At 42.8% G+C, this 13,124-nt stretch overlaps 1 protein-coding gene across 2 annotated transcripts in view; it reads left to right on the plus strand.

Annotated features, from left to right (window-relative positions):
- Nucleotides 1-2,627: 2,627 nt before the first annotated feature.
- The window catches only part of LOC142796468 (uncharacterized), a 39,308-nt gene continuing 28,811 nt past the window's right edge, over nucleotides 2,628-13,124 (plus strand). Inside the window, exons 1-5 of one of the 2 annotated variants that reach the window (XM_075887177.1) lie at nucleotides 2,628-2,822; nucleotides 3,928-4,059; nucleotides 6,116-6,234; nucleotides 8,366-8,470; nucleotides 10,149-10,244. In XM_075887177.1, the coding sequence (XP_075743292.1) occupies nucleotides 2,780-2,822; nucleotides 3,928-4,059; nucleotides 6,116-6,234; nucleotides 8,366-8,470; nucleotides 10,149-10,244 (495 nt within the window). In that variant the 5' untranslated portion in view covers nucleotides 2,628-2,779. The remainder of the gene's footprint in view (nucleotides 2,823-3,927; nucleotides 4,060-6,115; nucleotides 6,235-8,365; nucleotides 8,471-10,148; nucleotides 10,245-13,124) is intronic. The other variant, XM_075887176.1, reaches the window with a different exon arrangement.

A 13,124-nucleotide genomic window follows, 5' to 3' on the forward strand; every position in this document is an offset into this window, starting at 1 on the left:
CCAGCTTATCAGCCATAGGGATGACCTATGGTATCACACTGCATCGAACGGCGGCCAATTGATGCCACGCGTTTAGTCAGCTAGCATTATCAGGAAACAAGGGGCAGTTATGAACTGGAAACGGTTACTTTATCCTCGCATGGCTGCTTCAAGTATATCTTGTTTGCTTTAAAATATGATTAGCTTAATGTTTATCGACTGTCTAAGGACATCCTGGAGTCATCTTCAGAAGTATATGTCTGCGGCAGAAGCAATACAGACGAAGTGATTTCAATTTAAGGCATTTAAATGTATTTCGCGAAGCAACAGTTAGAACATCATTATATAAATCTGCGGTGGCTCATGACACATGGTTAACGGCAGAGAAAGGCGTGGCCTTCGGGAACACTAACTGCTTGGGAACCCTAATTGTGTTCAACGTTTGAATCGAATATTACTTATGTGATTCTTAAAGAGAAAAGAAGAGAAAAATGAGCCTCGTAACTGTCTGCATCATAGTGTGAGACCTCAACAGTAGCTCACAAGAATGGCCCCGCCGCGGTGGTCTAGTGGCTAAGGTACTCGGCTGCTGACCCGCAGGTCGCGGGTTCAAATCCCGGCTGCGGCGGCTGCATTTCCGATGGAGGCGGAAATGTCGAGGCCCGTGTGCTCAGATTTGGGTGCACGTTAAAGAACCCCAGGCGGTCAAAATTTCCGGAGCCCTCCACTACGGTGTCTCTCATAATCATATGGTGGTTTTGGGACGTTAAACCCCACATATCAATCAGCTCACAAGAATGGGGGTGAGGAGGGATTAAAAGAATAAGATTAAAAGTTATATATAGAGAAAGGAAGGAGAGAGTGAGGCGCAGGGACTGCGAGCAACGGAAGTAAAAAGGAGATAGGAAAGATGGACACGGTCGCAGGAGTCCGAGGACGGGGCACCACTCGGCGAGAGCTCATGTCGGTGGCAGGAGATTGCGTAGGGGGAGCCCAGTCGGCCAGAGCTGCGCTGTCGTCGGAGATCGCGGGGGCACAACCAGTCGGCACGAAATATAGAGAGCAAGTCATACATCTCGCTATACATACGATTATTCATGTCACTTACCTCTGTAGAAGAGATTGCCTGAATACGCCGGGCTCGAGTGAAGCGACCTGAACCTTTCGCGTGACTCTCTTCTTCTTCTTCGTCCAACGTGCAAATCATTTACGCATTCGTGACGACGACGATGATGACTCGTTGTTCATAAATTCAGTATGTATGATCCGCCCGACTCATGGCCCATTCCCCAGAGTGGGTAGGTGCCATTGATCCTAGGGGCATAATCATCGTATTCATCATGGGCCGAGAATCGGTGAAGTGAAGATGTCTTACGGAAAAGACATAAAATCTAAATCACAATAAAATATCAAATAGACGAACATAGAGTTACGTAGTCAAGCAGGTATGCAGTCAAGAGATTACAAGTTGCAAGAAATGGTAACCACATAGATGGTAATTCAAGTAAAGATCATCAGTTTTTCCATACCATAATAAACATTGCGAAAATGAATGAAGTAGAATATCATAGCCAGCCGACATTGTAACGTTCTTGTTTCACAAATACGGTAAAAAAGAAGAAAACAATAGTGAGTAGTGATAGGGTGAGTGCAGAGATCTCTTGTTGTAGGCGTTACGTATCATGTGATATTATTATGAGCTGGCAGCTGACAATCATTCATCGCGTACTACCTGAAGTCAGAAAGTTTGCTACCAATCAGAAATCAGAAAGTTTACTGCCTGAAGTCAGAAAGTCAGAAAGTAGTAATTGTAATGTAATGAAAAAAAAAAATGGACGACAAGATAACTTGCCGCTAGCAGAAAGCGAATATTCGATCTTCGAATGTAATAATATTGGTCAGCTACTAGATAGCTGTAATATTACGTGGTACGTGACGGCAACAGGCAGAAAGAGTGTTCCACACTCGCCCTCATAGGTACTAGAGGCGCTGACCAACATTTAAGCGGTTTCGGAGGCGCTTTCTACAGCAAATGCGAGCCAGTGTCTACCAGTGTCTCGGGAAAAGAATTATTTTGTTAGCTTCTATTGCGCAGATACCGAGTATGGCTATTTTATTCCCGCACATTACCTCTTAACCTCGGTGCATTTTCCTCACATTTCATTCTCCTTCTTAAATGCTGTAGGTACAACACAATACGTTTCTTGCTTGTCAGACGGTGATTGATACTTCAAAGTGCGGAGTGCGGGAACCATTTACATCCGTTTGATAACGGAATGATTCTCGAAGCGTCGAACATAGCGGCATAGATCTTTCCGCAGGGGGATGACATGGAGCAAAATTAGCTAACCACTTTTAGAACTAAGTATTAGTATAATGGTCAGGCATGAATAAAGCAGAATGGAGCATTTAGTCTCATATTTCTTCAATTTCAGTATTCTGCATGCACCCGTAAGTTTTCAAAATTCGCGCGGTCTAAAACAATCAACTTTACTGGTTAAAACCATGCAAACACTGCGTTCTAGCACAACCTATTTTAACAATATTTAACGTATTTAAAAATTTTCTGCATTGTGAGAGCTTTACGCATACGTTTACTTTCGTGGTAAAAACGTTGTTGGTAAATATGGCTGATAAAGCAACGGCGTTGGATAATGCCAATTTCCCATCAACATCGTCATCAAACGCGTGTTTGCACAGTAGTTTTGCATGTTCAAAACTCTAAGCGCGAGCGTCAAGCAGTTTGTTTTCATTGCCTAGTTTGTTCTATGCGCAACTTTTCAAGCAGCAATCGGGGACAATGACAGCTCGAGCTGAGAAAGCCGTACGTTTTCTCGTGTCTGGTAAGTGGAGCCCAAACCATGGAATCTAGAAGAGTGTTTCGTGCTGAGGGATACAAGAAGCTGTGAGACTTGGTGAGCGATCGAGTGGCGTCCCTGCCAGCTTAATTATTACGTTGGAAACGGTGCTCGTCATTTAGTGAATGATGGGCGTTTATTGAATACGTACTCGATGTTTATCCTGGCCCCGATACTTCCCGCAAAGTACGCTTCGCACGCGGTTTGGGTTAACGAGGTCCGGCGCAAGCGTCGAACGTTGGAACGCGTGCTCAAGTACTTTCCGTGGCCGTGCCACGACGTGGAACCTGCCCTTTTTGGCAAGGGATCTTAGCTTCGATCTAATACTCTGTTGATCGCCCCGTGACGTCGAACTGTCATTTGTTGACAATATATCTCTAATTCCTTGACAGATATCTGGACAAGAGATGGCTCTTTTCACCGCCTTCCTTACTAAATTGAGTGGCTTGTTTATTGCGCGGGCTGGTGCACGTGGCATGGTATGCACCAAGCGTGCGTTTCATTCTTACTTCCTTCTAGTTATTGACAGCAACACGTCTAGTTCCTGGGTTCTCTTTAATTGAATATATTGACTTACTTTCACGTTCACAACTGTGATATCTCGCATTGATTATTTTGACAACTAGTCAGAATTTGTGCGTTATGCTTCTGCGTATTGCTGCCATTTATGTGCTGGAACATAGTTCGTATTGTTTTGCCAGGCCTTTCCTTGCAGGCTTTATTTGAAAGCATTGCTATTTTTATTTATTGATTATCTATTGATTATTCTGAAGCATACATAATCATTTTTCATGTGTCATAGCATGCTACTGCAAGAATTTCAAAGTACTATAGTGATGTATTAGATGTTGTCATTTCTTTTTTTTTTGGTACTTGTGGAGGAGAGAGCTTTCAAGCCTTTGTTCTAGATAAGACTTGCTAAATTGGTTTTTCATAGATGCAGTAACACTTGACTTCATATCTGCAGAGCATCTTTTTCATTTAAGGCATATTACAGCAACGCATTGTATCTATGACTTGTGACTTCTGATTTGAGATGTAAAGAGTTTGTAAAAATTTAGCTAAAACATACTGTCATCTGACATTGTAGGAAATGGGAAGCTTGAGAGTTCGGGGAAAACAATGGAGCACATTCGCAAGCTGCGGGCACTTGCCAAAGAAGCTGGTCTCTCGGCAGATCACATGCTGCAGCTGAGCACGGTCATCACTGCACCTGACACTCGTAAGTTTTCTGCATCTTCTCATTGCTGAGCAAAACAAAAGAAGTTGCGCGAGTTCGCGATCGTGTGCTTTGTTGGGAATTTGAGTATCTGCCTGAATGTGCCAGAGTCTCGACACTGTGCGTCGGCAAAGTCCTGCTATTTGTATGGCAGTTTTTAAGGGCACTCTCTTGTCACTGCTGTGCATGTCACGGGCTTTTTTTCTCACCATAGTTATTTGTGCTTTTCAAATTGACAATGCATCACATAACCACTTTTCATAAAAAATTTTTGTTTTGCTAACATGCAGACAGACCGATTAGTGGTAGGGCTTAGCTGTCTCAGTATCTTAGTGGCTGTGGCTTTTTATTCTGTTGAATTTGGTGTAGCAGATTCAATCATAGCTTTGATGGTCACATTTCAACAAGTTCAGAAGGGAGAAACACCTGTGTACTTGTATTCACATGCAGGTTAAAGAAAATTATTGGTGATCAAGTATTATCCAGAGTCCACCTGTACAGTGTGCCTCACAAACATCATAATTGCATAATTGGTTCAGCACGTAAGACTACAAAGTAGAAATATTTCAATCATGTAAGAATAGTAGACGATGGAAGCCTTTGTCGAAAAACCAGCATACTTTCAGAGGGGATTTGTGTTTCCTTATGAAAACAATGCCTTTGTAAAAATGTTGACTCACCCTTGATTCAGCTCTACGACTTTTCGCGTCCAACTGCTGCTACTCCATCATTGCCATACACCTGATGACTGCAGAAAAATGAATGATAACCAAGAAATTTTTAATGAAAAAAGATCGAATACATAACTACCTAACCACAATGTGTATGTGAGGAAGGTTACTGGCACATAGAGCTAATCGCTTTCCCACTGTGGGATCAGATATTTTTGAGACAGGTTTGTGCTTGGCATGCAATTTATCTGGTCACCTGACTCGATTGCCTTGCCTGTTCAACACTTACCACAGACAGAAGGACTACTACTACTATGTCTGCCAGTGCTTACCATTTTATGAGGTCTTGTTTCTTGCTCGACAGCATTGAACAATGCATTCGGCACTACTTCACTTATTTTTATTTGAGAAAAATTTTGCAGGCCCTGTTGAGCAATGAGGAATGGGGTCATTGTTAACATAACAGGTGAAATACAGTGGAATCAGCTCAAGAGTACATTTAAAGCAAGTGTACAGTGAAAACAAACAATAAAATAACATGGTGAGCAAGCAGGACAACAAAAGAAATCAAGGCAGATTAAGTAGGACCTGTGCACAGATAAGGAGTGTGCACTTATCATGACAGTTTGATCAGAAAGATCATTCCAGTGAAGTGTAGCTGATAAATTGAAGCATGAGATACAGCTAACAAATTGAAGGCAGTAGTTTTGCTGAAAATCCGCTTGAAGCTAAGATGATTAATTATTCTGGATAACATGTGTGTCGGTTTCTTGTGTGTTCTGTATGATTTTTGAGTCATCTTCAGCAACAAAACCTTATTGTGTCTTTACTGCACAGTACTAGTTCGGTAATGGCCTGCACTTGCTTCAGTGATTTTTCTTTATATTTGCTGAAGGACATCTGTGGCACAGTGTGCACTGCATAAAAACCCGCCATTATTGTAGGCCTCTGTGGTCGAAATGCGGCGGCCAATTTTCTTGTACAATGTGCTGCAATTGTCCGACAGTTTCCCAATTCGTTACATCAGCTTTAGTAATTAGTGTGAGTGTGGTTCCTGGCTATAGCAGCCATACTTCAAGGGGGTGGGAATGAAAAATAAAAAAAATGCTTATGTACTCTGATTTAGGTGCATGTTAAAGAACACCAGGGAGTATCCATTAATACGAAATTGTTCATTACACCATCGTTGATTGTAAACATGATTCCGGTAGCTTGTGTAAAGGGTCCCACGTTTGTATTAAAAAATTCTAGAGCCTTGAGATCGTTAAAAAACTCTTCACTAATATTCCACTTGTTATATCTTTAGTCCATGAAACGATGGCATGGGCAATTGGACCACTTGAATTTGGTAGTCGTTCTCAGGGTCTGAATTGCAATGTGATTTCCAGGATCCCCCTTGGCAAAGCCCCTTCTCCAGTGCTTGGTGCCAGCCGAGAATGTCACCAAGCAACTCATTCTTGCTTTCTCCGGGGCTCTCTGCAGTGATTCGTTGTCCCCTGCTGTCAAGGTGAAAACCGCTTTTTTTCTCTTAGCTTATATGCAGGCTGTGCCTCAAAGCTGGCGCCTTCATTGATGCATGCAATTGCTTGAGAGGCTTGTGCAGAAATTGTAGTAGCTTTAGCAGGCACAGACTGTAGTGATTGTCACGACTGCAAATTTAGGTTTCATGTGTGATGTAGAAAGCAGCTTGACCAGTATAAAAAGTGTTATCAAAAGTTACTTTTAAAGGGGCTTCTGTGCCACTCATATAAGTGGAGGCTAATTATTATGCAAACCAGGCTGGTAAAGTACTACTATAGTTGATAAAGTATTACAGTATTGTTAGTCTGCCTTGATGCCCTTGATACCTTTTCTTTACCCCACAAAGCTTCCTGCATAATTTCCGATCAGCTTAGTTATCGGCCTTACAAAGTTGACATAAGCACAGGAAACTTGATGCGGCATCCATAGACAAATTTTGATATGCTTGAGTGAATCTTCAAATGCCTAATTAAAGATTCACTCAAGCCATATTTCAAGTAAAAATGCCCATCGTGTGCAGAATATCATCGTGATCAGTGATTCTACACGGGACAGCGCTACGAGCCGCAAGCGTGCCACAAGTTCTAAAAACAATTTCTCCTCTTTTCCGGGCCTTGCAGTCCTCTCTGTGGCGTTGAGAAGTTGAATCTCTAACGCACAGCGCAAATATGCCGTGATTGGTAGAGCAGTCCGGTTAGGCGGCATGCAGCTGTCTGCGCTGCTTGTTGTTGTTCGTCCTGTCGCCCGCGTAAGTGCGCGCACTTACGAATCAGCTACTGCGGCCCATAACACAGGGTCCATACTGGCACGATTCGTACAAGCATTGCTAGGCATGGCAGCAGCGGTTTGCCAACAAGCACGCTGTCTCCAGAGGGATAGGGTTGCGGCAACCAGAAGTAGATGGCATTTGGAGCAGCGCGTCGGCGATGACGAATGCCACGTGATTGGGAGCGAACACTCGGTGGGAGGGCGGGGTTGCTTTGGGAGTGGATACCAACCAAGGACGGTGAAGGAAAAAGCGAAAGGAAAGTGATTGCCACATTTCAAAAACCAAATGCGCCTAACTCCGTTAATACTGCATTGTTTGAATAAACTTCAATTCTCATGGCTCAGTGGATGCTGTACACACATGCACAACTTCCCCACCACCATTGAATTTCGAATTCTGGATGTTTCAGGGTGCCCTTTAATGGAAACAAACAAACAAGATGTTGGAAGCTTTCATGATTTGGAATGGTATTTGATATCTGTGGAACCGAAAGACATGGGTCTGATCCTGGCTGTGGTGGTTGCATTTCAGTACTGGTGAAATGCAAGAGGCCTGTGTACTTTCAGATTTGGGGCACAATAAAGCATCCGAAGGGGTCAGAATTATCCAAAGATCCACACTGCAGTATCTTCCATAGGCCTGCTTACATTAGGACGTTAAACCCCATGAACCAAACAGCTATTCTTATTCATTTGGTGTTAGATCGTCTAATGCATTCTTTTTTTTTTTTCATAAACTTTAGTAAAAATAAGTTTGATTAACTTTTCTACATAGGCATTCAGTGGTAGTATCTCCCGCTGCGACATGTGAACTCTTTGCCATTTTCTTACACTAAAATGTTTGCTATAGATCCTATCAGTTATGCGCATCCTTAAAAGTTTGAATTTTTCATCTGTTGTGACGAAAAACATCATTTCACATTATCTATAGGCGAACCACTTCTCTATTCTACTTATCAGGTGTGTAATTTCCTGCATTTTGATATGGCCGCTTCGCTGAGCACAACCCTTCACCAAGGATTCATCATAAAACAAGTTCTTGTCTTAGTTTCAAATTCACATCTCTCTTAACTTGTTGAAGAGTCACTCTTTTTTTTCATTTGGCTGAAATAACTTGATACAATGATTTATTGCTTCATAATTTGCAACATTTAATGAGCAGTTTGTTTTAGTGCTATCCACTGAAAACATTTTTGTGCGAAGGTGTTTGTGCACGGTGAAAGCTCTTTTTGACAACATTAACTTGGACTCCCCCACTAGGGTGTGCCTCATATACAGATCACTCTTATAAACCATGACCTAATGAAGTATAATTGGTTTACTTCATTTTTTTCCTTTTTTGCATATAGAGGGACATCATGCAGTGGATGGTTGCAGTACACCACTTGTTTGACAGCAGCTGCAATTTGGTGCTGCTCTGCAGGTCTCTGCTAAGGCTTCTTGACACATCACTGGTATGCTGTTTACAACTTGCTAGTCTTAGTGAGCATACTTTGTGACAGCAAATAATAGAAAAAAAAAACAGGTGGCGCAGTGTCATAACTCACAGTTGAACTTTATTTGTAGTGAACGGTGTCCGTATAATAGAAGCGACAAACGTTAACGCGATATCGTAAGATCGCGAGCGAGTGCCCTGATCCGAGCAAGAGGCACCTTCTTCCATTTTTCAGGAGATTTGAAACATGTGCCAATGCCTGAGCAAGCACCCCCCTTTCCCCTCTCGCCATATTTTGCCTACTTGTTCTTTGCTACAGAATCCTTCAACATTAGTTTCTAGGAAACCAAGGTGCGAGCATCTTTAAATATGTAAACACTTTCTTACTACCTTTTAAAAATTTGGTAAGCTTGTATAAGCCCGCATAATGTGGTTGTGAAGTTAAAATAAAAGAAGTAATGGTATCGAGGTACTAATAACATGTACATACTCTAAACCTCGAAGTATGGCTTCGCAGAAACGTGGATTTTTATGATGCAGGGGTATTATTACAACATAGTGGCCCAGTGCTGCAGCGAAATTACCTTTTTAGCTGGGTTATGCATCACGTGGTAAAACACATCTAACCATTTGATTTAAATACTTAAAAATTTAGGAAGTTGCAAATTCGTGTTGAAGCGAATTCATATAGTGTGCCATTCATTCCTATATTTTAAGTTCTCTAAAGTTTGCTCAAGCCAACCGAAAATGATTGTCTGGCAATACTGTTCTCATACTACAGGCCTCATTACATTGTAAGAACACTTCAATGGAGCAGCTGTTAACTGGAAGTGTGATAGATACTGGCATATGTTGCAACGTGTCTGGTGTGCAGCTGTTTGATGCAGCTGTTCAATAAGAATTGAAGCAAGTTGTAATATTTTATTTTTGTTCAAGTTATTTTATTCCAGTGTGCACTTGATTCTAGCAACTGCTGTCATATGGGCAAATCAAACGGTTGTCCTGCATCTTGTGTGAAATCTGTGATGCATGGAGAAAATCTAGACATTACTAAGCCGCCTACCCCCTCCCTTCCTCATTGTACCCACTTGCATTGAAGAAGAGAGTGAGAGAATACAATGAGAGAAAGGCGTGGAGTTGAACCAGGATTGTAGCATCTGCTTTGCTACCCTGTTTTAAGGGGAGGAGGAAAGAAAAGGGGAAAGCAAAAGACACGCCGAGAACAGGAGCGGAGGTACTAGTATAGCCTATTCAATAGGCCACTACCACTCAAAAATTTCAATAAGGCCCCAACTGATTTTCTGTGTGAAGACAGACCCAGTTAAGCTATACTGATATACCCTTAATGGAAAGGAACAAGATATTGGAACTTCTCATGATGTGAAATGGTGTTTGAGATTTACAAATCTAAAAGCCACTCAATCCAGCCTACTGTTTGATTAGCAAAGTGTCAGCACCTGTCATGTTTCCAGTATCTCAGAAAACGGAAAATATCTAGGGGCTGCGGATCTGTACTTGTGTCGGTGCTTTCAGAGTGGAACACAGTGAATAGATGTTCTTTCACCTTCATCTGCTCGTGCTAGTTCATGCATGTGAAGGCCTCGGGTCTGTGGCCTTATCCTCCCCAGCACAAGGCCACACGTTGGCGCTGTTGCCCTTTTTTTCAATTGTACACACAATGTCCTGTCCTTCTGCAGTCTGGTGATGCCGTTACCTTGCTGCTTCTCTTGGCCTTGGGGGGCACTGCGACGTCATTCACAAGGTCTGCGGTTTCCGAGGCGATGCAGAGAAAGGTGACTGTTCAGATTTTTGACATTGGGAAAGTGTGTTTGAATAGTGTGTGCTAGCACGCTAAGCTGAATGTTCACCTCGTTGCGTTCAGATAGGAGCTCGCTCTCTCGCTCCCCTATCTCACCCGCCTTCAAGCTTGTGCACCTCAAGGTTAAAGTAAAACTTTCTAATGACAGAGATGGTCGATCTTTTCTCACTAGTGACTGCATGCAGTGTTTTTGAGAGTCGCGAAACACAAGGGTGGAACAGCGGCGCCACCTGTGCCTTTGTGCGCCAAACCTGTTTACCTGCGCCATCCTGCTCTGAACAACTCCTGTTGCGCCAAACTCGTTTATCAGTGCTTTACTGTGCCGCAGCACCCACATTTAGTCGCACCCACTACAAGGTGCAACACCCATCAAGCCTTGTGCTTGAAAATGTGGCTGAAACACTGTGTTTCACCAAAACAGTAATACGTAGTTTCGGTTTCGTCAAGGCTGTAATCGCTCGAGCAGTGAAGTTTGATTCCAAGCACGCGGTCGCAAGCGCTGACGTGCGTGCTATCTCGACTGACATCAGCGCAAATGGCTCCTGAACCCTTCTACGAGCTGCGCTCTCAGCGCTAAGAGACTGTGTGAAAAGGACATGTCTCCCCTAAGCTGCTGGCGCGGCCGTATTTTCTTACATCGGCTTCTTATTAGAGTTACATGATAGTATTGAATGCAAAGAAATTAGCTGGCAGCCTGATGTCGTGTATCCATACACTTTGTTGCTATCACATTCAGTGAAACTAATTTTTTATAACTTGATTGCAGCTTACAGAAAACGAAAAAAAGATGACGGTAAATGGTGCTCAGAATAAGTCGAGGCGGTTCCCAAAACAGCCTAGCAAAGACAGGTGCAGAGGACAGTCCTTGAGCGCGAGTGTGTATATTATTATTCATGTCACCACTTTGCTCGGTTATATGGTGCTTATCGGCTCGCTTGTTCACGCTCGCGTATTCTAATAAAAAAAAAGGGCGACTGTACAAAGCTTAAAAAGTCAGAGTTTCACCACAAGGGCGAAGCAATGATTGAAAATGAAACAAATTGAAATGTTATACGAAGTGATGCTAGCAGCTAACTCTTTTAGATTCGATCTATATCTACAAGATACTAAAGTAAGAGAATGCACCCACTCCAGGGAGAGTAGCGCTTTTTGCAGTCTTTTCGCGAAGTGTGTGCAAGCCGCCCGCGGCTGGTTGCCGAGCAAGCGTGCACGCCAGTGATTGCGACTGCCCCCTTAGATGTTAAGTTCACAGTTGCTGCTTGAGCGAACCCCTCTCTCATGTTTTTTTCGCCTTGTTAAAGGCTAAGATGTTTCCTCTGTGCTCCGACGACAGGCCTCCCAAACGGAGTGATGTTATCACATGAGCCAGGCCCATAGCCAATAGAGGAGTGCCTAGGCGCTCGCCCCTTCCCCAAAATTCGGAGTGGGGGCGGGGTGTTTCACTGAGGAAAAATAATGAAAATTAGTTTTTCAAGAGCTTCAAAAAAATGACCCCCTCCCCCCAAAAAAATTTCTGGCTATGGGCATGAGTCCTCTGAAAGACTGAGATAAACGAGTTCTTTTGATATGTGCTTACCTGCGGGTTGAACATACGGTGCACAGGGCTGTTATCAATTTGCACATCAGTAGTCACAGCTTCTGTGACTACTCGAAAACTCAAGTACATTTTCCCATAGAGTTTGCTAAAATTAACTAGAGGGGACTCTGGTGCTGCGATCGTTCAGCGACCATAGGAATGATGGGTAGTACACGGATTTGCCTACTCTTTGTACATGCGGGCGGGGAATCGTACTTGTTGCTTGGTTTATTGCTGTGTTTCGGTTTCGTTTCGAAAGAAGGAATGAACCCTTTCGAACTTCGTGACCCGATTTGAAATGTTAAGCATAAGAGAATGAAGTGATGAAGCACAACTGCTGAACTCTTGCGGATTTTTGTTTCGTGAGAAAACAGCTCCAAGCCACACGAACACACACAGAGCCAGAAGTATGAAGAATAGACAAATCTGTGTACTACCTATGATTCCAATGCTCCGTGAAGCGCCGTGCATTGCAGCTCCCATAGACACTAGCGCCAGAGTTCCCTCTAGTGTATATTTAGGAAACTCTATGACCTCTTTCCCTCCTAGAAGCAATTGAAAAACTTTCCTGCATCTGTACGAATGCTGTTCATGTCGTAACAGTGCTGAGACAAGGCAAAGGTCTTCTCTATGCAGTTTTCTGTTCAGAATCTGTAGCAAACAAACCAAGCTGACTAAGAAAATATCGCCTCTTTGTGAATGATAAGTTGTCTTTAACACAACGGGAGGAGAGCAAAAGAAAGTTTGTTTACAGGCATGCCACATGTCGTGAACTTATACAATTGCTTCTAATATGATTCGTTTCATATTTGGATTCAGCACTGATATTCATCTCTCAGTAGATGGAACACCTGTGAAGCGGAACATGTTTTTCCGGTCCCTTCATGTAACCTTTAACGAAGATCTGCTGCACTATACTCGGCAAGAACTTTGCTTGACAGCACTGTGAAAGTTACAGAACCAAAGTGCATGCCTTCTATCGCACGAAAAAATAGTACCTAAATTAACGTATAATTTTCTATTTGTAATTGGCAAGTACAGTGCAGTCCACTTATAACGATATCGAGAAAACCTAAAAATATGATCGTTATAACCGGTGATCGTTATATCTGGACTGCCGCCAAAAAATCGTCGCCGGATGTACCTTTTGTAGCTCCAGGCTTCATTTCGCTATTTTCACCAATTAATAAATATTGTAGATAGTAGGATGTCAAAAACAAGACTTTATTTCTTACTCCGAAGAACGCATCCCGGGTTCGCTGAGGAAGAGAGACTGAC

This window comes from Rhipicephalus microplus, chromosome 2, assembly GCF_043290135.1.
Source record: "Rhipicephalus microplus isolate Deutch F79 chromosome 2, USDA_Rmic, whole genome shotgun sequence".
Classification (NCBI taxonomy): Eukaryota; Metazoa; Arthropoda; class Arachnida; order Ixodida; family Ixodidae; genus Rhipicephalus; species Rhipicephalus microplus.